This window comes from Ursus americanus, chromosome 14 (assembly GCF_024610735.1).
Source record: "Ursus americanus isolate L20-20 chromosome 14, mUrsAme1.1.p, whole genome shotgun sequence".
Lineage (NCBI taxonomy): Eukaryota > Metazoa > Chordata > Mammalia > Carnivora > Ursidae > Ursus > Ursus americanus.
Window position 1 is genome coordinate 60,163,080 of NC_142140.1, and position 25,429 is coordinate 60,188,508.

The 25,429-nt window shown below is 55.1% G+C and overlaps 1 protein-coding gene across 1 annotated transcript; it reads left to right on the forward strand.

Moving 5' to 3' along the window:
* The first annotated feature begins 7,650 nt into the window (after positions 1-7,650).
* On the forward strand, positions 7,651-19,718 carry SPMAP2 (sperm microtubule associated protein 2). Its single transcript, XM_087866680.1, has 8 exons — positions 7,651-7,958; positions 9,004-9,120; positions 9,395-9,466; positions 9,955-10,016; positions 10,928-10,997; positions 12,237-12,354; positions 15,576-15,735; positions 19,480-19,718. Exons 1-8 carry the CDS (start codon positions 7,651-7,653, stop codon positions 19,716-19,718), a joined length of 1,146 nt encoding a protein of 381 aa, XP_087722806.1.
* Positions 19,719-25,429: the final 5,711 nt, after the last annotated feature.

A 25,429-nucleotide genomic window follows, 5' to 3' on the forward strand; every position in this document is an offset into this window, starting at 1 on the left:
TGAAAGAGAGCCCCAGTTTATCGCTTCAGGTGTCTCAAAAAGACTACATTTCCCAGCCTCCCTTGCAACCAAGTGTGGCCATGTGACCATGTTCCAGCCAATGGGACGTGAGTAAGAGTGACAGCTTTTCTGAGACCTGGAATCCATCCGGTTCCCATCTTCGCTGGAGGGGACGGGAGACTGGTGGTGTGTTTCCTCAACGCAACTCTCCTCAGCGCCGAGAAGGAGGAATTTCACGCAGTTTTGAGCTTCACAGGCCAGACAGAAAGGAATTCCATTGATGCAGGGCTAGTCAAAGCGCAGGGATGCGGACCGAAGTCGGAAGGAGGCAGGGAGAGAAGGCGGAGGGGCCGAGGGCTCCCGGGAGCTTGCAGGAGGGCACTTGCTGCCCCACCTGCTGTCCCACCTGCCCCCGCGGGAGGACACCTGCTGTCCCACTGTGAAAAGTAAACCAGAGACCCCAGAGCGAGAGCACAGCCTGGCCTTCCTCCTCTTTCTTGAGCTGGGCGTGGGCTGCAGTGCATGGACCCTGACTTGTGTGAGAGAGAACCTTAGGGACCTTCTGGGTCTTTGTTGCAGCCCGGGAGCAACTTTGTCTCTGTCCTCACTGGCGTCAGAGAAATCAAACCCAGGACAAGCGTCCTTTTCAGGGTCAAAGTTTCTTCAACAGGAGTGGGGGAGGTTTTTCTATTTCAGACGAGAGCAGAAGGCATGAACTTCTCCCTACTGTCCTACCGATGGCACACACCGCAGCAGGCGTCACCCACATGCTAGTCCTCACTGGGGGGCTGTCCTGCCCCGGGGGGACATGGGTCCATGTCTGGGGATGTCTGTGTCCGTCACGACCGGGGAGCTCCCGGCACTCCCCTACAGTACCCAGAACACCCCCCAGAGAATGACCCAAATGTCCACAGTGCTGACACAGAGAAACCTGTTGTATCTTAATAAAATGTGCAGCTGGTGCCCCCTCCAACAGGGCTGTTTGGACAAGCAAGTCCCAGTCTACCCCACTCTCAGACCCTGCTGACCTCGCTGGGTCCTTCTGTGGTCTCCACCACTTGAGTGGAGGGCAGGTGGGTAGGGCTCATGGGCTGGCTTTCCCAGGACCCCCAGTGTGGACTTATGCCCTACTCACTTACCCCTCCATTTGGGGTGGCCTTGATTGAGTCTTACCGATGGTGGGGTCTGGAAGCTTTGCTTATCATATATTTCTTCCCCTTGTGTTTTCACAGGGACGGCATGGTTCTTTGAGGTTCAGAGGGGAAGAGTCTTGGTACTCAGAAGCCTGCGTGTGTTTCCCCTGGAACACTCCCTCCATGATGTGATGGGTACTGTGTGGTCCAGCTGCCCAGAAGGAGGAAGGGCAGTACATCCTTCAGTTTTTGCCACAAAACCACTGTGAGGAGAAAAGCCACACACGCGGGGAGCGGCATTCAGCAGCAGGCTCTTGCTGTCGGCGTGATGGGCGTTGTCCGGGCTTACCCACACGGCTGGGGCCGCCGGGCCGCACCGACCCCGCTGTGCCCCACACGTCCCTCCTCCTCCAGCAGGCTCGCCCAGGCATGTGTTCACGGCCATGGCAAGAGGAGACGCACGAGGCTTGGAACAGGCACAGCCAACTCTCCCGCATTCTGTTTGTCAAGGCCAGTCTTGGGACTGAGAAGTATATTCCGCTTTGGAGGAGGGACTCCAAAGTCATGTGACAAAAGGCATGGGTAGAGGGCAGGCGAAGAATTGGGGCCTCTGTGTAATCATTTTCCCATCGTCACAGAGGTTTAGAAATATGGCTTGGTGGCGGACAAGTTTAATTATTATAACAAAATACAATCTTGCCACACACGAAGGGACTTAGGATTTCCATCTTGCTGAGGTCCCCTTGCCCAGCCCAGAGCTGGTGATCCGGAGTGCTGACAGGTGTGGGTCATCGGCACCTGCCCTCCCCACTTGCGCTGCCCAGTGCTGGGGGGAAATCTACACCTCCCAGAACCCCCGCCCTCTCACTTACACCAACGGGAAACCTAGGGAGGAGAGGCTGGGCTGTGTGTCCCTCTCCTTCCTCTTGGCATCGGGTGGCATCACCTCTGGGGCTCCGGCTTCCCAGACAGGCCTGCGCGGCCCCAGCTTCCACGAGGCGGCTTCTGCGCGAGCCTCTGACAGTGGGATGGTCGTAGTGCCTCCCTGATGTGGCTCATCTTTAAGTTGACACCCCATCCCCTGTCTGGCTTCTCAGATCTGTGAGAACGGACTCTCCCCTGGAGCCTTCTGAGGGAACCAGCCCTTCCCACACCTTGCCGTTAACCCAGTCAGACCCAGTTAACTTCTGACCCCAGAACCATAAGAGATAGATGTGGCTGTTCCCAGCCAGTCCCTTCGTGGCCATTTGCTAAAGCAGCTGCAGGAGACTCACCCAACACGGCCAGGCCGTGGGCTTTGTGGGCAGCAGGACCCCCAGCTGTCACACATCGCTCCCCTTGTAGAGCTCGTGCTCGGGCAATTCACGAATCTCCAAAAACCAGTCTATGTAGTTGGGAACTGCCACTGGGGAGCCCGCAGCCTGAGGAGAGATGTTCCCGTTGAGCAGGAATTTTGGGAGAGGGGCCTGGCGTTTCATCTGGAGGAGACCATACAGCCTGTGCGTCTCCATCAGTCTCGAGCTCCGGTCACGATTTTGGCCCAGCCACATGTGCTCTCATGGCCTGATATGCTTAAGTCAGGCCTCCACTCGTTTCTGTTATCTAAGTAAACTTAGATACAAGTAAACGTGTACCAAAAAAGGGTGTATCATGTCTGGAAATGGGAAACCAGCACAACTTTCCCTAAAAGGAAAGAAGTAAATGTCGTGGACGAACGCTTGACGACCGGAAACAGGATTTGCATAGTTTTAATGTATCTCTCAAAAGATTACCTGCTAATCTCAAGGGGAAAACATGTGCTTTACTTTGGAGAAATCTGAGCAGACCACCTGGGTCAAAGGATGGAGAAGCTGTGGTGAGGTATGCCCGCACCACGTGTCTCTGGACAGCACCCACTGAGGGACTCTTGCCCAAATGCACCAATATGCATTTTATCTCATTTTAGGCACTGATATCTCGCCGATCCCGAGAAAATACTAGAGAAACCCAGACCGGAAGGAGCCTCTATAAAATAACAGGACAAAATTTTCAAAAGTGTGTTGTTCATGAAAGAGAGAGTGAAGAATTGTCCCAGAGTAGAGAGTACTGAAGAGGCTCGAAAATGGGACACCTCACTTGGACAGCTCCGGAGCTGGGGGCGGGGGGACAGTGGAAAAGGACATGATTGGGACAACCTGTGATATATGAGTAAGAATTCTTCACTAGGAGCTCCTGGGGGGCTCGGTCGGTGAAGCGTCTGCCTTTGGCTCAGGTCATGATCCCAGGTCCTGGGATCGAGTCCCGCATCAGCTGCCCTGCTCAGCGGGGAGCCTGCTTCTTCTCCTCCCTCTCCTGCTCCCCCTGCTTGTGCGCTCTCTCTCTTTCTCTCTCTCTGACAAATAAGTAAAATCTTAAAAAAAAGAATTTGTGACTAGGTAACAGTACTTTATCCATGCTATTTTCACCCTGATTTTGGTAACCATGCTGTGGTTATGGAAGGGGACATTAGAAACACACACCCAGTGTTCGGGGGGTAAAGAGTCATGGTGGCTGCCACTGTCTTCAAACGGTCAGGACAAGAGCTACATACAGACAACGTTGAAGGGGTGTGTCAGTCTGTTCATAGTCGGTGAATCTGGGCTCAGAGTCCATGGTGGTTCTCAGTACACTCTTGCAACTTTTCTAGAAAGTTTGCAATTATTTTGAAACAATCACAAAACAGAAGCAGAAAGAAGGTGCCAACAGCAGTAAGAACAAAACAAGTTTAATACTAGAGTCCAGCTTTCACAGCCAGCCCCAGACGGGACCTGCTCTCTCTTGGGTAAAAAGAATGAACAAAACCGAGGAAGTCAAACCTGGGTTAGTTAGCTGCTAGCTGATATTTCAGTCCTAGAAGGATTGTAATTAAGGACAAAAGGGAGTGATTTCTCATCACCTTATTTGATGTCATTTAGCTCTGGGCCTGTATCCTGCTTACCAGCCCCTTGAAGACACCAGTCTCTGCCCCTGCTTTGGGAAATACCCTGGCAGCAGGTGTGAGGGAAGAGCACAGTTGGGGCTGGTCTCCAGTGAGGTTACTTTAGACGCAGGAAGCCCCTGCTCCCTGTGTCATCTCTGGTCCAGTGCATTTTCCATCATCACGGAATTTTGCAAATGCGGTTCCAGCAGGAGGCCCCACCCGAGGCAGCCCCGCGCCGAACGCTGTGCGTCCGAGCCCCGTGCAGACTCCGGAGCAGGAGCACGCCTGGAAGGAAGGGGGAGGAGCGACGATGCCGGGGGCGGAGCCTCGAGGAGGCGGGGGGCGGAGCCTCGAGGAGGCGGGGCCCGGCTCGCGGAGAGCCCTCTATGCCCTTGAGAGGGGCGACCTCTGGCGGACACCTCGCGTCACTGCGGTGTGTCCCTGCTGCCGAGGGGCCGACGCGCGTACCTGCGGAGCGGGCCGGGTCTCCTTCTTTTGAAAGGAGCAGGTGTATGAGGTAAATTTTCCCTGCAGCCCCTGCTCCACTTGGAGTTATTTAAAAGTAAACTAGGCGGAGGACGTTTTATGGTTCTCCACCGCTCCTTCATCTCTTTCCTCCATCCTCCTCCTCCCTCTCCTTTGTCCCAGGCAGGTGTGCGGGATCCCAGTGGCGACCATGTGTCCTTCCTAGATGCCATCGCTGTCCGTCCGCCCGTGACCCTCTTGTAAGTCTCACGTCCTGTTTGCTGCTGGTCCAGGCACTCACTCCTTCCCAACCTAAAGAGCACCCATGTGCTCTTTGCCCGGCTCAGGCATGGGCAACCCATCGGTCACTTCCCCTCCACGACCCCCATGAACGATGCCATCCTGAGTCCCCTGGACAGCGACTGCTCTCCCTCTGGTTACAGGTCTCGTCACCTGCCCACGGGAGCCCGAGAAATTGCTCTTCTCATCCTATGTGATACCCCGCCGCTGTGTCTGCGCTCTTGTGGGCGACTAGCGTTCATTCTTGCTCACCCCGCATGGCCCTCCACTGCACACACCCCCCGTTATCCACTCCCCACAGCCGGGCCCCGGGGGGCCTTCCGCTAGTCCCCACGGTGAGTGGTGCTGCCGTGCGCGTCCTTGATCAGGTCTCCCGTGGTGTTTTCCCATGGGGGTTAAACCCAGGAGGGAGGTTGCTGGGTGTTGGGGCTCACATGCATTCAACTTTATGAGATAATGCCAAGTTGTTCTCCAAATTTAGACCAAATTCCTCCATGTACAAAAGAGAGCATTCTCTGCAACGTTTGACTGGTTGCTCAGGCACTGAATATCACCTGTTCATGTTTTCTGTGAAATGCCTCTTTGTGTCTTTTTCCTATTTTTCATTGGTTTACCTTTTTCCTTATTGATTGACATTCAGATCCTGAAATCATTTAGGGTGAATTGTGTGTGTGGTGTGAGGTGGGTGAGGTAGAAAGAACATCGTCCCCATCCTCATCCCTGGGACCTGGGAACGTGGGACCATATGTAGCAAAAGGGACTGTGCTTATGTGATTCAGGTTAGAGACCGAGCTGGGCACACTGGCCTAGGTTACCCAGCTGGGCCTCATTTAATCACATGGGTCCTTAGCACCTGGGGCCCTTTCTTGGCTGAGACCAGAGACGTGAGAGGAAGCAGGACAGGGACAGGCCTCACTGCTGGCCAGAGATGGAGGAAGGGCCATGGGCTAAGGCTGCAGTGCCTTGGAAGCTGGGTCAGCCCTCAGCCGACAGCCACGGGGGATGGGGAGCCCGGGCCTACCACCGCAAGGAGCTGAGTCCTGCCAGCACCCTAGTGAGCAGGGAACGGATCCTCCCTTGCCGTGATCGGAAGGACCCAGCCCTGCCGATGTCTCGATCGGAGCCCGGTGGGACCCACTGTGGACCTCTGACTTCCAGAATTGCCAGATAATGAATTGCTGTTGTCGAAGCCTCAAAGTTTGCCAGCATTTAGTTACCCACACCAGGAAAGGAATCTAAGAGGGATCTAATTTGTCTTCTGCTATGTGCTTATCCCAGGTCCTGGCACGGTGCAGTGAGGTGCCCCTCCCTCCCCTCCACCTGCTGCCCTCCCCCGTGCCCACCAAACTCCGCACATGCCCGCAGTCAGTTCGGCCCCCTTCTGTTTTCCATTCAGAACATCTTACATATCCAGATCACCACCCTGATGGGTCTCCTCAGCTGTGAACCTTCTTGCCTTTCCACACACTTGGTAGCAGATACGGACCTTCCAGCCCCCCCTTCAGGGCTGGTGGAGCTCTGGCCCCTCCGGCACCTCCTCCTTGGCCTCGTGTAAGTTCAAGGCAATGCCTGGCCTTCACGGGGCTTGTGGAGGTTCGACGTGGCAGATACAGGCTTGATGTCGTGCCAAGCAGGTTTAATGAGCTGTCTCTAGTAGGAAAGTGGACTTCAGAAATAATTTTTATTATTGAAGTACAACCGACACGCAGTGTTACGTTAGTTTCAGGTGTGCGGCACCGTGACTCCACGGTCCTACATGTTATTCAGCGCCCATCACGGGAAGGGTAGTCACCAAACAATGTCATGATGGTGTTATCACATCCCCACGCTGCACTTTCCATCTCTGCGGCTTACTTACTGCATAACTGGAAGTTTGTTCCTTGAAGCCCCTTCGCCTAGTCTGCCCATCCCCTAAAGCGGACTCGTGGGTGAAGAGATTGCTTACAGAACTTTGCAATGATGACAGGTCCCTCTGACTGCAGCAATATGGACTTTTGGTGAAAGGCACCTGTGGATCATGGTCGGATTTAATTTAAGAGGGAAAAATAAATCACTGAGGGCAAGGTGAGGGTTTAGGACACTTCACCCCACTGAAGGGGATTTTGTAAGGATCTCCCAGATTGAACCAGATGCCCTCAAAAGCCTTTCTTTTGGAATCATCCAAGAGACTCCTTCCTTCTCTCCCTTTCCTGACAGAGGCGACGGTGGGGCAAAGCCTTATGGAGGCAGGATGGAGAACTGGAAAGGACTTTGCAACGTGACAGTTTGCACAGGGAGGGTTCCCTTGGGCCCTGGGGATGACCAGCCTGGGCCGGGGGAACGGAGCAGGACCTGGCGGGCAGAGCTGGGCAAGGGAGGGGTCTTAAACAATGAGCAGGGAACAGCCAAGCAGAGAAAGGGAAAGTTGTGATAGGTAGGAGTGTGGCCTGGCAGAGGCAGTAAGGCCGGTCCTCTGATGGCCTCCAGGGAATTTTCCAAAATTGGAGCCTGGGGTGTGTCCTGGGGGCCACAAAAATACTTCAATTATCCTAACGACCACTTTGGACAAGGTAAGAAAGCCTATTTTGAACAAATGGGGTTGGGTACTACTCCTGGTTTAGCCAGGAAAACACAGAGAAGGGGGCTAAGGTCTGGTGGGTGAGCAGGCCCCCATGAGGAACTGCGGTACCGTCTGGGTGGTGGCACGTGCGGCCATGCTGGGAGTGGAATGTGGGCGCCCAGAATGCGGTTGGGCCATTCTCCTGTCGCCGGGTGACCACAGACACACTTGGGTGTTTGGGGAGCAAGGCTGCAGGACTGCGGAGGGCCCAGTGCATGGGGGACCAGTGGCAAAGTTCGCCCCTCAACCACCGCAGCTCGGAGGCCGGAGGCAGGCCAGATGGGGGCCGGGACAATGAGGTCCTGGGCATGGGCATGCAGGGCATGGTGTCCAGAAGCCGAAGGACCACGGACACCGGGCACCCACATGACGGGGAGCTGAGATTTGAAGACCAAGAAGAGGAGACCCTCCCAGAGGAGGTGACTGGGGAAGAAGTCCCCAGCCCCCGGAACCCCGAGGTGGCCCTCGAGCAGCTGGACAGGGTTCTGGAGAAAGATGCGGAGGAGGGCGTCTCTGAGATGAGGTGGGCCTGCCCAGCTGGGGTGGGGGCAGTGAAGGGAGAGCAGCAGCCCCACCCCGGCCCCGGGGGTGGCCCCGTGTGCCCTTGCCGGGGCTGGGGTGCCCTGAGTGTGAGCTGTGCGGGACGGGAGGGGGGCCCCTCAGTGGCCTCTGAGGCAAACATGGCTCCGTCCAGGGGGCTGGGGTTTAGGATTGGAAACCTTACAAAAGCACTGATTTGGGGAGCTGGACAGACAGGGTTCGGATGCCAGAGTTGGGAGGTCAGGAGCAGAGGCCCTCAGTCAGAGAGGAGGAGAAATAGGGAGAACCTCCCAGCTCAAAGCTGAAACGATTTCAAGTACCTCAACCCCCCAGAAACGTTTGAGACGGCCTGGACTCCGCTGGGCTCAAGTGGTAACCGCGTTTGTGGGGAGTGATTTGTGGCAGGTTGTGAACTCCTGGAAAGAAGCAGGCCTGCGGGACTCCGAGCTCGGTTTCTCTGCGGGAACCCTGGTCCCTCCCGCCTGCCCTGCCCTGGGTCGCGCTCTGGGTTCATCCAGGCCCAGTTCCGGCGGAAGAGCCTCTCCCTTTGGCCCCTCCCCCGACACTGCAGATGGACCCCCCAACCTCCACTCTCACAGAGCCTGTGCCCCCCCTCCACACACGTGGTGTGGCAGGTGGGGGCCAGCGACATGTGCTGTGGGAGAAAGAGCGCAGGCCAGGTCGGGGGCCTCGGGGAGGGCATTTGGGCCAGGGGCGGCACCCAGCGAGGGAACAGGCAGGTGTCTCAGCCCCAGACACCCTATTCCTCCCAGCCTCTGGGCTTCCGGGGGCCTGGCACACAGTTGGCACTTAATACCTGCTCATGAGATTTGGTTGGCTTTAGTCATCTCAGCAACCTGGCGCGTCGGGAGCAGGGCTTCCCCACTTTGCAGAGGGCAGCACCGGAGTGGCCCAGCCGTTCGGAGCCTGGACTTCCCTCGGGGTCTGCCCTGCCAGACGCCGCCCCCAGAGAGGTCCCTTCTCACTGGGCAGGGCCCTGACCCACTCAGCGCCTGCCTTTCCCACAGCCGGCTGTCCATCACCCAGAGGTTCCCCAGCTTCTCCTCAGTCAGAGGGAGGAAGAGGAGGAGGAGGGTCTTTGAGCTGGCCAAGCCCAAGACCAACTGGCAAGTCTTGAAAGACAGGTGAGGCCTGCGGGCGGCCTCGCGGGAGGCGGGGGTGGGGCCCAGGAGGAGGAGGGCAGCTCTGGGTGGTCTGCCTGTGCAGCCCCCTGCCGCTGGGCTCCCTCGTCCCATCTGTCACCCACACGATGACCTGGGGGCAGGTACGGGGGAGGCGAGGAGTCAGGGTTCCAGAGGTGGGACTGGGGTGGCTTCCGGTGACGGTGAAGGACAGAGAGGCCTTTGAGCAAGTGGGGCCACAGAGCAAAGTCAGGGGCTCGGGCCTGTCTCATCGCAGGCTGGGGTGCTGCTGTGAGGGCTATGCCTGGGTGTCCCCGCGCAGGAGGAGCTTGGAGTTCTGTGTCTACTGGTAAGTCCCAGGGTGCCCCTCCATCTCCTGCCATGGGGGGCATGCTCCAGGGGACCCCTCCTTCTCACCAGGGGCAAGGATGGGGAGAAAGGGCCCTGTGATGGGGCCTTCCTCAGCCCCAGGGCCGTTCCCAGCTCCTCCCTGGTGCTCTGGATGCCAGTCCGCCAGCTGAGAAGTGGGTCCGCTCCCATGATGGCGCCCTGGGTCCTGCTCTTAGCTGTGCCTTTTTTTTTCCAGCTCCCCCTTCTCTGAACATCAGCGCTGCTCGGAGTCATCTACATTTCCTCACACGCCTCTCTGACCTACCCCGCTCCACGTTCTCTCAACGGGTCTCTCCTTCCTCCTTCCTCCAGCTACCCCACCCCTGCCTCGCTGTCTCCCTCCTGTGCGTGTCTGTGTTCGTAAGGTGCCCTGAGTTCTGTTTCAGAGCAGGCCCAGGAACCTGTGCCCCAGCTTCCTTGACCCTGAGCCACGCTCGTGTATTCCAGGCCGTCTGTGTACTGGACAGAGAGGTTTCTCGAAGACACCACCCTTACCATCACAGTGCCAGGTGGGTGGAGCCCACCCCCCACCTCCACTTCTCCATCAGGGGTCACCTCGCTCAGGGGTGGGCCGGAGGTGGCCCCTTCCCAACTCTGGTGCCTGGCTACCCTGTCTGACATGCTGCCCCTGGCCTCCAGGGTCAGGAGTGGGTCACCCCCATTCCCCTCCGACCTGTGCCCCAGATCCAGCTGGGGTCTCCCCAGCCCTAACCTCACCAGAATTCCGTACTGCCGCTCCCCCAGCCCCCACCTCCCAGTTAGCTCATCTCTGGCCTCTGTCTCCTGAGGAGCCAGAAATGCAGGAAGCTGGTCTTGGTGTGAGGGGTGTGGGGCAAACTCCCCAGGGGAACTCCCCGTTTGCACTGCAGCCAAAATGGGGGTTAGTATTAAATTTATTGAAAGTCTCTTTGCCTTCCCTTCTGCAACGGTTTCTACACTTTTTGAGAGCAGTGGATCCCTTCAAATAAAACATTTCAAGAAATCTTTTACTGGAGGGAAGTAATAGGGCAGGATCTCTGTTGGGGGTTTTAGAATCTTCCTCAGAGTGGACACTAAGGCCCTGTAAACCCTAGGCGTGTACTGACCGCAGACCAAAATCCACTTTCCCAACCAGTGGGCTGTTGGAGCCACACTGATGTCTGTTGAGGAACTGAGGGGCCTGAGCTCCCATTCTAGCCCTGCTGCTGCCATCCTGTGTGCCCTGAGTAAGGGGCTTCAGGCCCCCGAGGCCATTGTCCCCAGGACGGGGATAGCGAAAGTCACTCCCCTGCAAGGTATCTGGCTCTCGACTCTCCAGGCCCTTAGTGCCTCACATCACGTTGTGCCTCTCACTCTAGCTAGTGGAACCCTAATCTAAGCAAGAAGGAAACCCCTGAGGGTGGGCAGGGTTTCAGCTGGGGCTGTTTCCTATTTTGCATAGAGGTGTCCCGCCGAGTGGAGGAACTGGCTCGACCTAAAAGGTTCTACTGGGAGTATTACAACAACAACAGGTAAAGGAAGGAGCGCTGGGCAGGCACTCTGAAGGCAGAGTTGGTGGAGGACCTCGCCCTTCCCTGGACAGTGTGGCGCGGGGAGAGCCCAGGTCCTGGGAGTAGATGACCTGACTTCAAACTGGGTGGGACTGCTCCCCAGCAGGATGCCCGCGGGCAGGCACTTGACCCTGTGAGCCACAGCTCTCCACCTGCGGGATGGGTGCAGGTGGAGAGCATTCTCAAAAGGTGGACTCCGCACAGGGCCTGACCTAGCAAGCGCTCAGTAAGTGTTACTTATCACCGCTATGGATTTCGTTCGCGCCAAACGCTAGCAATCCTAAGACATTATTGCACGTACAACTTTTAACACAATACCTTCTTCTTACCACTTGGAACTTTCGTGCTGGTTAAAAGTGATCTTTAGAGTTATTTAGACACAGATTTTAATGACCTATTTTTATGCACATAGAAGGGAAAATAATAACTGAAATAAATTAGCTAAACTGTGTCTGAAAGTTTTGAATCACCTTTTAACTCAGAGATGTTGACAGGTTTCTACACACTGTGCTTATGCCTGTCTTTGTGACGGCCACTTTTTCATTTTAATGTTGAATCGTCGTGGAATCTGAAGATAATTTAAACTGCAATTAGACTTAACATCTGTAGATCCGAGAATGCATATAACTCAGCTGAGGCCGTCTCAGTGCCAACAAACAGCCCGGAGTGCACGCAGGCGAGGATGGCCAGGGAACTTCTGACGTTTGGCTGACAGCATCTATAAGCTGCATTCCAACCTCAGAGATGAGGAAATAGGGACCGTCTGCCTCAGATCAATGAAACGTAGCCTTCTTTCCGGGGCAGAGACAGACCTGACATCTGACTTCAGGAGACGCGGGCCCACACCCTTTTATTCCTTGTGTCCAATGCTGACCCCAGCCCCAAAGACAGGGGTGTGGGCGAGAGGCCCTGGGAGCCACTGTCACCACAGAGGGGGACAGGGAAGCTGTCGGGAGGATGGCCATTGCACACTGAGCTGGGATGACCTTGGGAGAGGGTAGCTCTGCCTTGAAAACACTCAGGGGCTTTCTTTCAGGGATTCTTTCTGAATCCCTTCCTGGAGGTGTTTTCAAAACGCTCCACCGTCCCAGGCTGTCCCTTATCCCTGGACTCGGAGACAGGCTGAGAGAACATGACACACGCAGGAGACAGAGACGCGCCCCAGGCTGAGGAGCTGTGTCAACTGTGGCTGTCCCCTAGGACCACCCCCATCTGGCCCGTTCCTCGGTCTTCCCTGGAATACCAAGCTTCGAGTCGCCTGAGGGAGCTGGCTGCCCCGAGGGTCCGGAACAACATCTGGAGCATAAACATGTCTGAGGTAGGTGCTTGCTGTCCTCTGGCTCTGCGCGGGGCCAGGTCGGAGGGCACAGACCCCGGGGCGGGCCGCACATGACCGCTCAGTGGCCCCAGCAGGATTCACTGGTGTCGTCTGCTCAGGATGGAGCTGGGTTTTCCTCTCAGCACCGCCCCGAAGCCGCTCAGGGACCCCCCCTTCCCTGCCCATTTCAGAGGTCGCGAAACGGTTCAGTTCCCCACTCGGGCCCGACACGGCCTCTGGCGACCACGTCATGTCCCCGTTCCCACGCCTTCCCCTTCTCCTGCGCACCGCGTGAAGGGAACGAGCCCTGCAGCCCAGCGAAGGTATCTGAAGTCTCGAACACCTTACCAGCTTGTGCCTTCTGAGCCCTGGGTCATGTGTCGTCACATGGGGGGACCCGCCAGCCCCGGAAGGACCTCTGAGCTGTTTCCAGGTTTTTGGCTATAACAGAGAAAGCAGCCGTGAAGCTGGCATCTCACTGTGGTTTTAATCGGCACTAAGTGTGTTGATGGGGTTTTTCAGACCGTTGTTTTCCAGAACCCCCACTTCCGATTTTTTTAAAGTAAATCCAGGCATCAGACCATTTCTCTTCTAACTACTTCAGTATGCATTTCTAACTGACACCCGTAATAACAATGATCCACTAAAACATTAAACAATAACACCTTAACGTCCAAATACGCAGTCTGTGTTCACTTTCCCCAGTTGTCCCCCCAAAAGCCTTTTTGGCTAATTTGGTTAAACGGGGACCCTAAGGAGGGCGCTGTCCTCTTGGCCTGTCCCGCCTCTTACCTGAGACGCACCTGCTGTTTTCTGGGCTGCCTGCCTTGCTTTTGGCAGCTCAAGCCTGCCCTGATGCCTCCTCCCTTCTGTGCGCCAAACCCTTGCGTGGTTCCCAGTCCCCGGGAAACTCCAGACTCCCAAGCTGAGAACCGAAGGCTTAGTGAGACTCGGTGCTTCCTGACCCCTCCTCCTCCATGCACGTGCTTTGTTGGGCTACATGCGGGACCGTCGACGAGACTCTAGGCCTTTGGCCACGCAGGGACTGCTACCTGGAACACCTCTCCCCTCTCTGTCTAGCCCCCTTGTTCTCAAGAACCCTCCTCTCCTTGCCCGACCTTTCTGTTCCCAGCCAGTCTGGTGGGAGCCCCACTTCCAGCCTCCAGTGTCCCTGCATGTTGCTTTGCTCCTTCGCAGCCCCAGCACAGTTTCTGGATGGACTGTTGGTTCTTCCATCAGCCTGGGAGCAACCCGAGGACAGGGACCGCACCTTCTTGCTTTTTGTGGCCGCATTCCTCAGCTTGTCTTACCCTGGGCAAGGCACAGAGTGGCAATCGGTATTAGTCTCAGGCACGGACAGGTGAATGTCCACCTGCCCGCCCAGCCCTCCAGGCAGGACTGACATCAGGGGGGACATGAGCCTGAGCTGTGTCTGTCATGGGGAAAGAAAGGAGGAGGGGAGACGAAGGGAGAAGGAGGGAGGAAATGGAGGGTTGAGTGGGACATAACATGATAAACACCAACATGTCTGATAAAAGTAGCACTTATGATTTTTAGGGAAGACAATTTTAAGAGGAAAGGGACTCAAATTTCTGACTGACCCCTGGAGTTCATTTCAGCCAACCCCTGCTTCCAAGAAGGTTCCCGCTAAAACTACTGTGCCGAGGGCTTTCCTGGGGCACGAAATGTTGCAAATACCGGCACCCACCACGAGCACTGGACCTACTCCAACATTTTGACAGATTGATTCCGACCTCCCCCTCCTCCTTAAGGAATAAAACGTTTCAACAATTACCCTGGCTTCCTCCCTCCCTCTCCAGAGGCAGCAGGATGGCCAGCTCATCTTGCCCTTGTCACAGCCCCAGATGTTCAGAACGTGACTTTGCCCACCCCACTTCCTCGGCAGGCAGCCTGCCCACGTGAGGGAGCCAGCTGGAGGGCAGACGGGTCAAGGCAAGGAGGGGGACAGGGCGTATGCTCAAGAGGACACAGCCTGGGAAGACTGGGTCTTGAGTGCACTTTTTTGGGGGGTCGGGAGACGATGATTAGTGGCTAACAGAGCTCCGTCGAGGGGCTGCCTTTGAGTAGGCTGACCCAATATCAAAGCAGACGGTTTTGGTAGTGCCTGGATCCTTTGGAGAACGCTAAGAAGTCATCCACGGAGCAAGTGGGTCAAGTTTCTCGGTGAGATGTCTGTCAGGGCTCTCCCTCCCCCCCCCCCCGTCTTGAGCAGCTCAGCCTCATTGCCATCACTTTTTTTTTTAAAAAGATTATTCATTTATTTATTCGACAGAGATAGAGACAGCCAGCGAGAGAGGGAACACAAGCAGGGGGAGTGGGAGAGGAAGAAGCAGGCTCATAGCGGAGGAGCCTGATGTGGGGCTCGATCCCATAACGCCGCGGATCACGCCCTGAGCCGAAGGCAGACGCTTAACCGCTGTGCCACCCAGGCGCCCCCATTGCCATCATTTTAAACTTTATTATTATCTAGACCCATCAGCTACAGTCATAGCATTCTGTGTTTTTAACACACATACATGGCGTGTTAACTTTCTTGCTTTTGCCTCAATACTTGCTTTCTCGAACATGGCATATGATATATACAGAACGAACATTTTACCTACTGGGTTGCATGCTACCGGACGGATATACGTGATTGATTTACCCAGCCCCCGACTGATGGACAGCCTGGTTGCTCCCAAGTGTCTGACTACCACCGCCATCATTTCCTTGCGCCCCAGGGCAGGGGTTTCTCTCTGTGGTGGTCTTCAAGTGTCCACATGCTCCACTTGAGAAGGACAAATGCTTTCCCAAGTGTTTCTACTAATTTACTCTCCTACCTGCCATGTATGAGGATTTCTCTCCTCCCATGTTCCTGCCAGGGCTTGATAATTTTTTCAGACTTTTTCGGTTTTGCCAAATTTGTTGGCACGGAGTGATATTTTGCTGTTTTTATTTGTATTTCCCTGGTCAACAGAGGATTATTGATCCTTTAGGTTTACTCTCCTGTATGATTAGCCCAGTCCCCTATTGTTTTTTGGGTTATTGATTTAGAAGAACTCTTTATATATGATAGCTACTAATCCTTTGCTGAACTCATTGCAAACTGACTTCTTCCCAGTGAGTCCTGCATCTCTTACTGTTGCTTATGGGGTCTTTCTGATCCAGGGGCCTTTGAGGAATCATGGACTGTTGTACTCTTCCCCTATAATTGTTTCCAGGTGTCCCAGGTATCCAGGGCAGCCCAGATGGCCATCCCCAGCCCAAGGATCCTACGGCTGGCAAAGCCCAGGGTCCCAGCCACCCGGTTGGAAGAGTGGGACCCTATGCCAAAGCCCAAGCCATATGTGTCAGACTACAATCGCCTCCTTCACTTGGCCAGTAAGTAGTTCCACTGAGGCGTCGCTCCTTATTAGGCTCTTGTGTCCTTCCCCGTGGGCCACAGGCCATGGGGTGGGGTACAGTCAAAAGACCTGGGCTCCAGGTCTGCTTCCTCCAGATTCACGCTTCTCTCTTCCTTCATCTTCTCCCGAAACTGCAGACTAGGTGTCCAAACACCTGTGCGTCATTCATAGCACGGCCCACTCAGGCTGTCCTGGGAGCTGGCAGAGGGGGCCGTTCCCCAGGAGAAGAACTGAGAGGGGTTGTGGCCCAAGTGGGTCTCCTGGCAAGGGCGCACAGGTGCAGGAGAGCAAGGTGGGGTGCGGGGCCAGGCACCAACCCTAGTGCCGAGCTGAGGTCTGAGGGCTGCTTGAAAATGGCATCGACCTGATTCTTGCCCTTTCCTTTATTTTTGATTTTTATTTTTTTTTAAAGATTTTATTTATTTATTTGACAGAGAGAGACAGCCAGCGAGAGAGGGAACACAAGCAGGGGGAGTGGGAGAGGAAGAAGCACGCTGCTAGTGGAGGAGCCTGATGTGGGGCTCGATCCCATAACACCGGGATCACGCCCTGAGCTGAAGGCAGATGCTTAACCACTGTGCTACCCAGGCGCCCCCTTGCCCTTTCCTTTAAAGCAAATGAGACCATGACAAAAGTAACACACATGAATTGTAGAGAATCGGATGGTGCAGGAGGGCATAAGGAAGGAGGAACCCTACCATCCAGAGATAATGAGTTTGGGGTACATGCACATGGTATACACACAGAACCACAAAGTCGTGGGGCCACGTGTCTATGTGTGCCAGGGCACACCCTTCTAGACACTCTCCTGGCCTGGCATTCCCGTCGCGCCCTCCACGTCCGAGGCACAAAGGACTCCTGTGGGCTGGGCCTTCTGAGCACGCCCACAGCTGTCCCGTGCCCCTCCCCTCACACCCCCTCTGAGGCCCATCATCCATCTCTGGACCAGAGCTGTAGTCTCTGACCGAACCTGGGCACTGCCCTCACCTATCTCCACGTGGCCGTCAGAGGCACCTTGCTAAACTCAACTCGGATTCTGGCCTTCTCTGCTCATGACCCTCCCAGGGCTCCCGCCTCTCTTAGTGTGGCCCACGGGACCTTGTGGTCTGTCCTCTGGCCTCCTTGACCTGCCTCCATTCTGCTTGGACCTCCCCACTGGCCCTTCCCACGGCCTGGAATGCACCCCCCAGACACCGGCTCACTCCTCTGCCCCCTTGGTGAGGCCCATCAGTGCCCTATTTCACTCCACAAGCTGTGACCAGCTCTGGGCACCTGTGAACCCCTGTCACTTCTTGCTCTTTCCCCACAACACCTGTCACCTGCTATCATGCCTTACCATGCATTTCTGTGTCTCTTTATCATGTGTGTCTGTTACATGCCAGGCCCGAAGTGTCAGAGGCACTTAACAACCAGAGAGCCTGACTGGCCGTTTTGGCTCACTCTGTTCTATCAGTTTGCAGGTTTCCTATTTCCTATTTCCTTTCTTTTTTTTTTTGGTTATTGATTTAGGGCAGCTCTTTATATAAGCTGATCACTAATGCTTTGCTGAACACATTGCAAAATAACCTCTTCCCAGTCTGTCTCTCTTCGTTTAACTGTGGTTGGGGCGCCTTCTGTTTGTTGATTCACTCATTCGTCTGTTCCCTTAATACCCCTTCAATGGACGGCTAAGCAGAAGGAAGCGCGTGCGCACGTGTGCGCGTCTGCGTTGGGCCATCGCGTCTCTCACACGTGGGATACAGACATACGTGCAGTTGCGTGTACATGCATGTGTGCCTCAGATGCGCACAGACACAGACACGCGTGAACTGTGCCCGTCACGGTGGTACGAGGTCGTCTTGTTCGCACAGCGGACTCGTGTCCACCTGTGGTCGTGACCGGCGCACTCAGGAGAGAAATGACACGCGTGGGGCTGTGCAGGGGAGAGTCCGCGGCTGCTTGCTGCTCCGCGTGTGTCCACCGTGTGCTGGGTGGCAGGGGACCGTCACCACTCCACCGTCAAGGTTCCACTGACAGAGTTTTGTTTCGTTTTGTTTTTTAATCTATTTGAGAGAGAGAGAGGGAATCCCAGCACACTCTGCTGTGAGTGTGGAGCCCCAGACAGGGCTTGGTCTCGCAACCCTGAGATCACGACCCAAGCCTAAACGAAGAGTCAGACGCTTAACGGACCATGCCCCCCCGCCCCCAGGCGCCCTGTCATTGGCAGAGTTTTAAAGCCTGGATGTCACGATGGTGGGAGTGCTCCTGAATTCTCAGAGGAATTCGAAGAAGCCTGGGTCTGGGCATGGTCCTCCTGTCCCCGAGGGGCCACCCTTCTGCCTGGCCCCTTCCCTTTGGGTGCATCACCTCACAGCTCTGTCCAGCCCCAGTGGTGTCCCCTGCCCCAGGCCCCACGTGGATGGGTGCCTGCCTGGTGGGAGGGACCTTGTTTCCCTTTCCCCAGGGTCTCTCCACCGAGGGCTTGCCTGCTGAGAAGGTGGTCGGCCCTTTTCCATTTGCAAAGGGGGCTTGGAAAGAAGACTGTAGCATCCCTCCATCCCTAGGGTCCTGAAGCTCCCAGAGATGAAGGCTAAGGCAGTGACCACTGGTGACCACCCTCTTCTAGTCCCCAGACAGGCCGTGTGCTGCAGCGGAATGGGATGGTGGGGGAGGGGAGGAGGGGCAGACCAGCATGTGAGGCCTGGGGTGCCAGGAGGTGAGAAGAGGGAGCCTGGCTGAGCCACAGGCCTCTGTTCCTGATAGTAGTCAGTCCGCAACAACAGCCACTGGCCCTGTGTGGCTATTTCAATGACATTAAAACCAATCAACCGGTTGATCTAAATGAGTTAATCAATTTCATTACAATTAAATCAAATAAAACTCCAGCCCATATCAGGCACTCTGGTCACACATGGCTGGTGGGAGCCACGCCACCCAGTACGGAAAGCCAGAGCCCAGAGGGGCTGGGACAGCCTCGGCCAGGAAGCTGGTGCCGAGTCCCGAAGCAGCCTGGGAGCTGCCCCTCGGTGCACTGACAGGGCGTGCAGCACCAGCTGGGGAGAGGAGATGCCCCACACCTGTCCTCGCGCCCCTTCCCCACTGCAGCATTCGGCGGGGAGGGGACAAGGGGAAGGGGCCAGTCAGGCGCCCTCCTCACCTTTGACCGCTAGGCTGGCTCCTCTGTGTCCCCTGTCTGGGACCCGTGGCCATTTGAAATAGTTTTTCTTTACAATTCACCCTTTTAAAGTGTACAGTATTCCGCAATAAAAAAACAAAGTGTACAATTTAATAGTTTTTAGTACAATCGGTTGTGTACCCATCACCACAATCAACTTTAGAATTTCATCTCCCTAAAGAGAAACCCCAATTTCATTCTCCATTAGTTATCACTCCCCACCCCCTCTCCAGCCCCCAGCCCCCGCGAGCCCCCTGCCCATCCATGGAGGAGCCTGCTCTGGACGTGTCACACACGTGGACTCACACACCGTGGGACCCTCTGTGTCTGGTTCCCTCCCTGAGCGTCGTGGGCTCGGGGTCCGTCCCTGGGGCAGCGCAGGTGGGCGCCGCGCTCCTGCTCGCGGCCGAGGGACGCTCCGGTGCGTGGATGGGCCATGTTGTGTGTATCCATTCTTCCGTCAGTGGGCAGCCCGTTGACTTGGGAGTTTTGACCTCCACAAGCCTGAGTGGCCACACGTCTGAGGCGCCAGTGCCTGACTCGGTCCCCCTCTTCCGCTCTCTCCAGCACCCAAGGCCCAGTCGAACCAGTGTGTTCCTGACCGAGATCCGCGCTGGGAGGTGCTGGATGTCACCAAGAAGGCAGTGGCCAGTCCCCGGATCGTCTCCCTGGCCAAGCCCAAAGTGCGCAAGGACCTCAATGAGGGCTACGACCCCTACCATATTTCCCCAGCGTCCCTGGTTGCTCGGGCATCCCCTCGGCTGTACGAGCTCGCCACCCCCAAGAACATCACCAAAAAAGTGTGAGCGACCTGGGCCTGGCCTCTGAGATCCCATTCCCAGTAAACACCCAAGTGCATCGTAACCATGTGTGTGGTTGGCTCTGAGTGTTTTGGCCTGAAGGCGGGAGGGCAGGCTGGATGGCCAAATGGAGGAAGAGGAGGAAAATAATAATATGTATGTTTGCATCCAACCTGCAATGTGTATGGCCCTGTTATTTTTCAAATCACTGTCTCCTGCCCTCTCCTGCTTCTCGGATGCCCGACTTCCGCCTCCCTCAACTCCAGAACTTTCCTTCTGAGTCTTCTGTGCCCACACTTGCTTATCCAACTACATCCTGGGTGTCTCTGTACACGTCAAACTCAGTGACCTCCATACTAAAACCAGCTGATGCCTACTGTATGACTTCTTGATCTCTACAGTGACCCAGGGAAGGGGGGCTGTAATTGTGCCCATTTATGGAGGTGGACACTGAGGCTCAAAGGGGTTGGGAAAGACTCACAGCCTCATCCAAGTCTCCCGGGGCTGCTGCCACAGATGACCTCTCACACCGATTCTCTGACAGTTCTGGGGTCGGAAGTCCTAAAACCCAGGCGCGGGCAGGGCTGGTCCTCCCGGGGCCGCAGGGAGACCCAGCTCCTGCCTCTTCCTGGCCCACCGCCCCCCCCCTCCATCCTCACTGCCAGCAGCACGGGGTCTGCCCGTCTCTGGGCCTCCCGCCCTCTGCCTCCCTCTCATGAGGACCTCGTGAGGATGCCGGGCCCCCCCGAAACCCAGGGTCAACCCCCTTCAGGGCCTTGACAAGGTCCCCTCTGCCATGTGAGGCGACACGTCCCAGCTCCTGGTACAATAACGTGGGCATCTTTGAGAGCCGTTAGTCAGCTGACTGCAGAATCCCTCCACAAGGGTTCCCCCAGGCCCGCCAAGAGAATCCAAAAGTGTTACCAGACTCTAAGTTATTTAAAGACATTAATTCATTCAGTAACTTAAAGAATACTTATTGAATACTTATAGGGGCAGAACCAGACAGGTGTTCAGAAGTGAAAAGTTAAAAAAAATACCCACCCACATCCTCTTGATACAATGATACAAACCGACAGATAATTGACATTCAGGAAACTGGGCTCCTAGCGTAGAGCCTGTGGGGATTGTTGCATAAACGTTTCTTTAAAAAAAAAAATCTATTTTATTTTTAGGTAATCTCCACACCGAATGTGGGGCTTGAACTCACGACCCGGAGATCAAGAGTCCCAGCCAGGCACCGTGCATAAATGTGTCTCCAAGAGGGCAGGGAGATGATGAGAGAGTATTTGTTGGGTGAGAGGATGGAAGCGTTTGTGAGGAGCAACGGGACTGGCCAACCAGGACTCAAACCCCTATTGATGTTGTCAGTTCCCATCTCGAATCCAGCAGATTGGATTGTGGGGTCAGCTGAATAAGGCCCCAGAGATGTCCTGGAATCTGTGACCATGTTGTTTTATTTGGCAAAAAGGACTTTGTGAATGAGACGAAAGACCTTGAGATAAGGGGTTTGTCCTTTAACACCCCGGTGGGTGCAGTACAATTACAGGTCCTCATGAGGGAGGGAAATGTGACTCCAGAAAAAGAAGGTCCAATGACACCACCACATGATGTCATGCTTCGACTTGGGCGGAGGGATGCCGGTCCGAAAGGGAACACGTCCTCCCCTTCGGGCCCTGGTGGGCACCTTGAGTCCTGCCCAGGGGATACCAGTGTGTGTGGTTTTTATGGGTGGATTCTGTGGTAAGTTGTTGCGGCAGCAAGAGGAGGTTGGTCCGCACGAGCGATCCTCAAGACCGACCCCTCACACGAGGCAGAGTAGGAAGACCGTCCGTGGTGGCCGCACAGCTGGCTGCCACCAGCCAACGAGGACGGTGGCACTGCCAACCTTAGGGACCTTCAAAACAAGACAAAACGAAAGCTTCAAAAGTTTTGTTTTCTTTTAAGATTTATTTTTAAGTCATCTGCACACTCAGAGTGGGGCCGGAACGCCAAGGTCAAGAGCCACGCTCTTCCGACTGAGCCAGTGGGCGCCCCAAAGCTCTACATGAAGGGAATGTCCAAAGCGAGGTGCGCTCTCCCGGCGAAGACCCCTCGTGTTCTAGCGCTTTCATTCAAGCAGAGAGCACACGAGCTGCCCTCCACTGTATCTTCACAAAATGAAACTCAACTAGGCTCCGGTTAAGTTCTTATCTCGAGATTTAAGGCGTTGACGAAGAGCCATGCATGTTGCCTACCGTGCGTGTTTTCTTGTCGAGACAGAAAGTGCAGACAGCAAGATTTCCACGTTGTCCGGTACAGTTTCAGGAGCACGGCGCACAGTCGAGAGAGACAACAGTTTCGTCTGCCGCCCGAATTCCCCGGTGCTGCTCTGCTGTCAGCCAGTTCCCCCATGCCCACTCCTCTGTTCTCTGTCCCCACAGTTTGGAATTTTCTAGAACGCTGGTAAACCGGGAAGGTGTGTACTGGTGGAAGACAGTGCCGAGTGACCGACTGCCTTTGTCTTCGTTCCCTCCTTTAGAGCACGTGCGTGGGGCGTGCCCTGAGAGTGCCCCGAGTTTGGCTTATCTACATCTCGGGACAAACTTTCGGTTGTGGTCAGCATTCTGCTGCACTTTAAAATTGCCTGACTTCTTTTGTTTCTTCTTTAAATCTTTCAAACTAGGACCAGCCTTGTGTCAGAGGTTATGCCCTCAGGAAGCAGACTTTGAGACCAAGATTAGGGGCAGGAGGGTGTCTGGGGCCCTTGCACTGGCCAGGCAGTGAAGGAGGAAGGGCTGGACAGAGGGACGGTAGGCCTCCGTGATGACGGTCTCAGCTGACCCTACGGGGGCGTCTGGAGCCCCGAGTGGTCCCCTCTTGGCCACACGTGCCGGCTTTATGTATCTGCACGGACGAGTCCCTGGGTGTGGGGAGCCCCTGTGAAGGAGGGGGACACCCTCTGGCTGAAGGCAGGGCCCGGGAGACACTCAGCTTAGAGCCGTCAGCCACCATCACCCCGGGCAGCTGGGAGAAGCGCCGCCTGCACGTGTGTGGGGCTTGGGTGGTGCGCCTACCAGGTCCACCCAGAACCGCTCAGCTCCATGTGGTATGTTCTGGAAACATTTCACCCAGGATTGTGTTGGGCCTCTTTTTCTGAGGGAAAACTTGCAAGATGTAGATTAGCGGGGTGAGCTGCGACCTGCAGACCCACCTCAAGCCGCGGCTGAAACTTGTCACCCCCCCCCCCCCCCCCCGTACACATTCTCCACTGCTCTCTCTCTGGTGTCTGAGGCTGACCCAGACCCCAGTCCCTAAAGGGCCTGAGTGCTTTGTCACCAGCCCCTGTCAGACCACGGGTGCTGCACACTTCCCACCATGCTTGGGCAGGCGAGAGCCGAGAGGCTGCATGGGCACAGACGCCCACACCCACTCAGGCCTCCGGGCCTCTGCCTTTGCCGTCCCCACTGCCCGGGGGGCCCTCCCGGCCTCTCTTTTCCCTCCTTTAAGACTCAGCTCAGGACACTGCTTTTTGTGTTCTTAGCTTTATTTCTTCTACTTTTTATTTTGAAAACCATTCAGGTTTATAGGGGAAAGAAGTCTCCACCTACTTTCCCAGATTCCGCTAACATTTTGCCCCATTTGCTTTATCATTGGCTCCCTCCCATCCCCACCCCCGTGTGTGTTGCATAGACACAAATCACGCTTTCCGAGCCACAGAATTCGCATGCATCATGGAATCTCACCCGTGTCCTAGTCCTTTGGGCTGCTCTATCAAAAATGCCACAGGCCAGGTGGCTTATAAAAACAGAAATGTATTTTTCACCGTTCTAGAGGCTGGGAAGTCCACGATCAAAGTCCCAGCAGATTTGGTGTCTGGTGAGGACCTGCTGGGTGGCTCATAGGCAGCATGCTCACAGGGCAGGGGGCGAGGGTGCTCTCTGGAGTCTCTGTTATAAGGCTGTTCATCCCATTCATCTGGGTTTCACCCTCCTGAACTTCCAAAGGTCCCACCACCTAATACTATCACACTGGGGACTAGATTTCAATACATGAATTCTGGGGGGGGGGGGCACACAGACATTCAGTCTATATTAACCCCTTCATATTTCAGTGTAAATTTTTTGAACATATGAATACTCTTACAGAACCACAGACCAGTTATCAATTTCGTAAACTTGACATCGATGTAATACATTTATCTAACCCACATCTGAATTCGGGTTTTGTCAACTGACCCAATAATGCTCCTTATAGCCTTTCCCTCTGCACTGCTAGCTGTCTTGTCTGAAAGGCTGGTTTTTAATGGCATGAACGTTTCTGAAGAATACAGTCCTTCTTTGTTCCTTACTTGGGGTTTGTCTGCAGTTTTCTCAAGTACAGATACAGGTTATGCATTCCCGGCCAGATTAAGTCGTGTAGTGTCCTTCTCAGGGTATCACGTTGGGAGGAACATGGCATCCATCTTCCCCTCACTACAAGTTCATTGTTTATCACTGGGTCAATGTTGCCTCATTACTACACTGTAACTGATAATCAGTCTGTGGAGAGAGACCTTCAGACCTTAAAAAGGTCCTTCTCTTCCTCTGGGTCCCTCCCCTCCCCCTCCACATCTCTCTGATGATTCTTGTCAAAGCCCTCTCCACCAGGTCTTCTCTGGTTACCCCAGGTTGACTTAAACCCTTTTCCTGGGTTTCTGCCATGTGTTAGAACAGAGACACCCCCTCTCACCGTACCGTTGGTCATCTCCCTGCCTTGCTGGACCCTTGCAAGCCCAGTACCTAGTTGACGGCTGCAGGGGAGAGGTGCTTTAGTTCATTGATTGACGGAATGAGTGAACGGATGAGTGGATGAATGAATGAGTGAATGACTAAGTACTCTATGGATCAGTGAGGACCCTCAGTCACAATGGCCTGCACCTCCAACAGAAGGAGTAGGGAGCTAACTGACTCCTGTAACTGTCAAGGGCAGGGCAGATGGTTCAAGAGTGGTTCTCTCTCCTGACCGGGGGATTCTCAGTGAGCTGGGATAATGCATTTATACCCAGCATCAGCCCCGATGGATCTCAACTTTTCAGTACTGCCCTGGCTGAGAGCTGGGAAAGAGACAGGCTCTTGAGTTCCCCACCGCCCCAGTCTTGGTGGGAACCACCATCCACTCCTTTGTGCCAGCCAGAAGTTGGGGAGCTGTCCTGACACCCTGTTCCCCTTCACTGCATCGGGGGTCTTCTGGGGTCTACCTTCCCAAACTATCCACCTCTGTCCGCACCCCTCCACCCTAGTCACCAGATGACCTCTCTGCTGGCTGATGGCCTCCCACTGGCCTCCCTGCGTCCTTTCTTGCTTTCTTTTTTTTTTTTTTTAAAGATTTTATTTATTTATTTAACAGAGACAGAGACAGCCAGCGAGAGAGGGAACACAAGCAGGGGGTGTGGGAGAGGAAGAAGCAGGCTCATAGCAGAGGAGCCTGATGTGGGGCTCGATCCCATCACGCCGGGATCATGCCCTGAGCCAAAGGCAGATGCTTAACCGCTGTGCCACCCAGGCGCCCCTCCTTTCTTGCTTTCGATGACACCTCTCTTGTTACACCTTCTTTCCTGGTGCTCACAGGCCCTGTCAGCCTGAAATCTAAAATGTGGCGAATGTTTCAATGAAATTTAAAATGTTAGGGCTGTCGGGTTCAAAGTCCCCCCCCCCACCCCAGTGCCTGGCACAGGTTCGGAACGTGAACACGGCCCA

Excerpts from the sequence above, each read along its gene's own strand:
- SPMAP2 (XM_087866680.1), top strand. The coding sequence starts at position 7,651 with ATGGGGGACCAGTGGCAAAGTTCGCCCCTCAACCACCGCAGCTCGGAG. Across the intron at positions 7,959-9,003 it reads GAGGGCGTCTCTGAGATGAG|CCGGCTGTCCATCACCCAGA; the intron begins GTGGGCCTGCCC and ends CCTTTCCCACAG. Across the intron at positions 10,017-10,927 it reads CCTTACCATCACAGTGCCAG|AGGTGTCCCGCCGAGTGGAG; the intron begins GTGGGTGGAGCC and ends TATTTTGCATAG.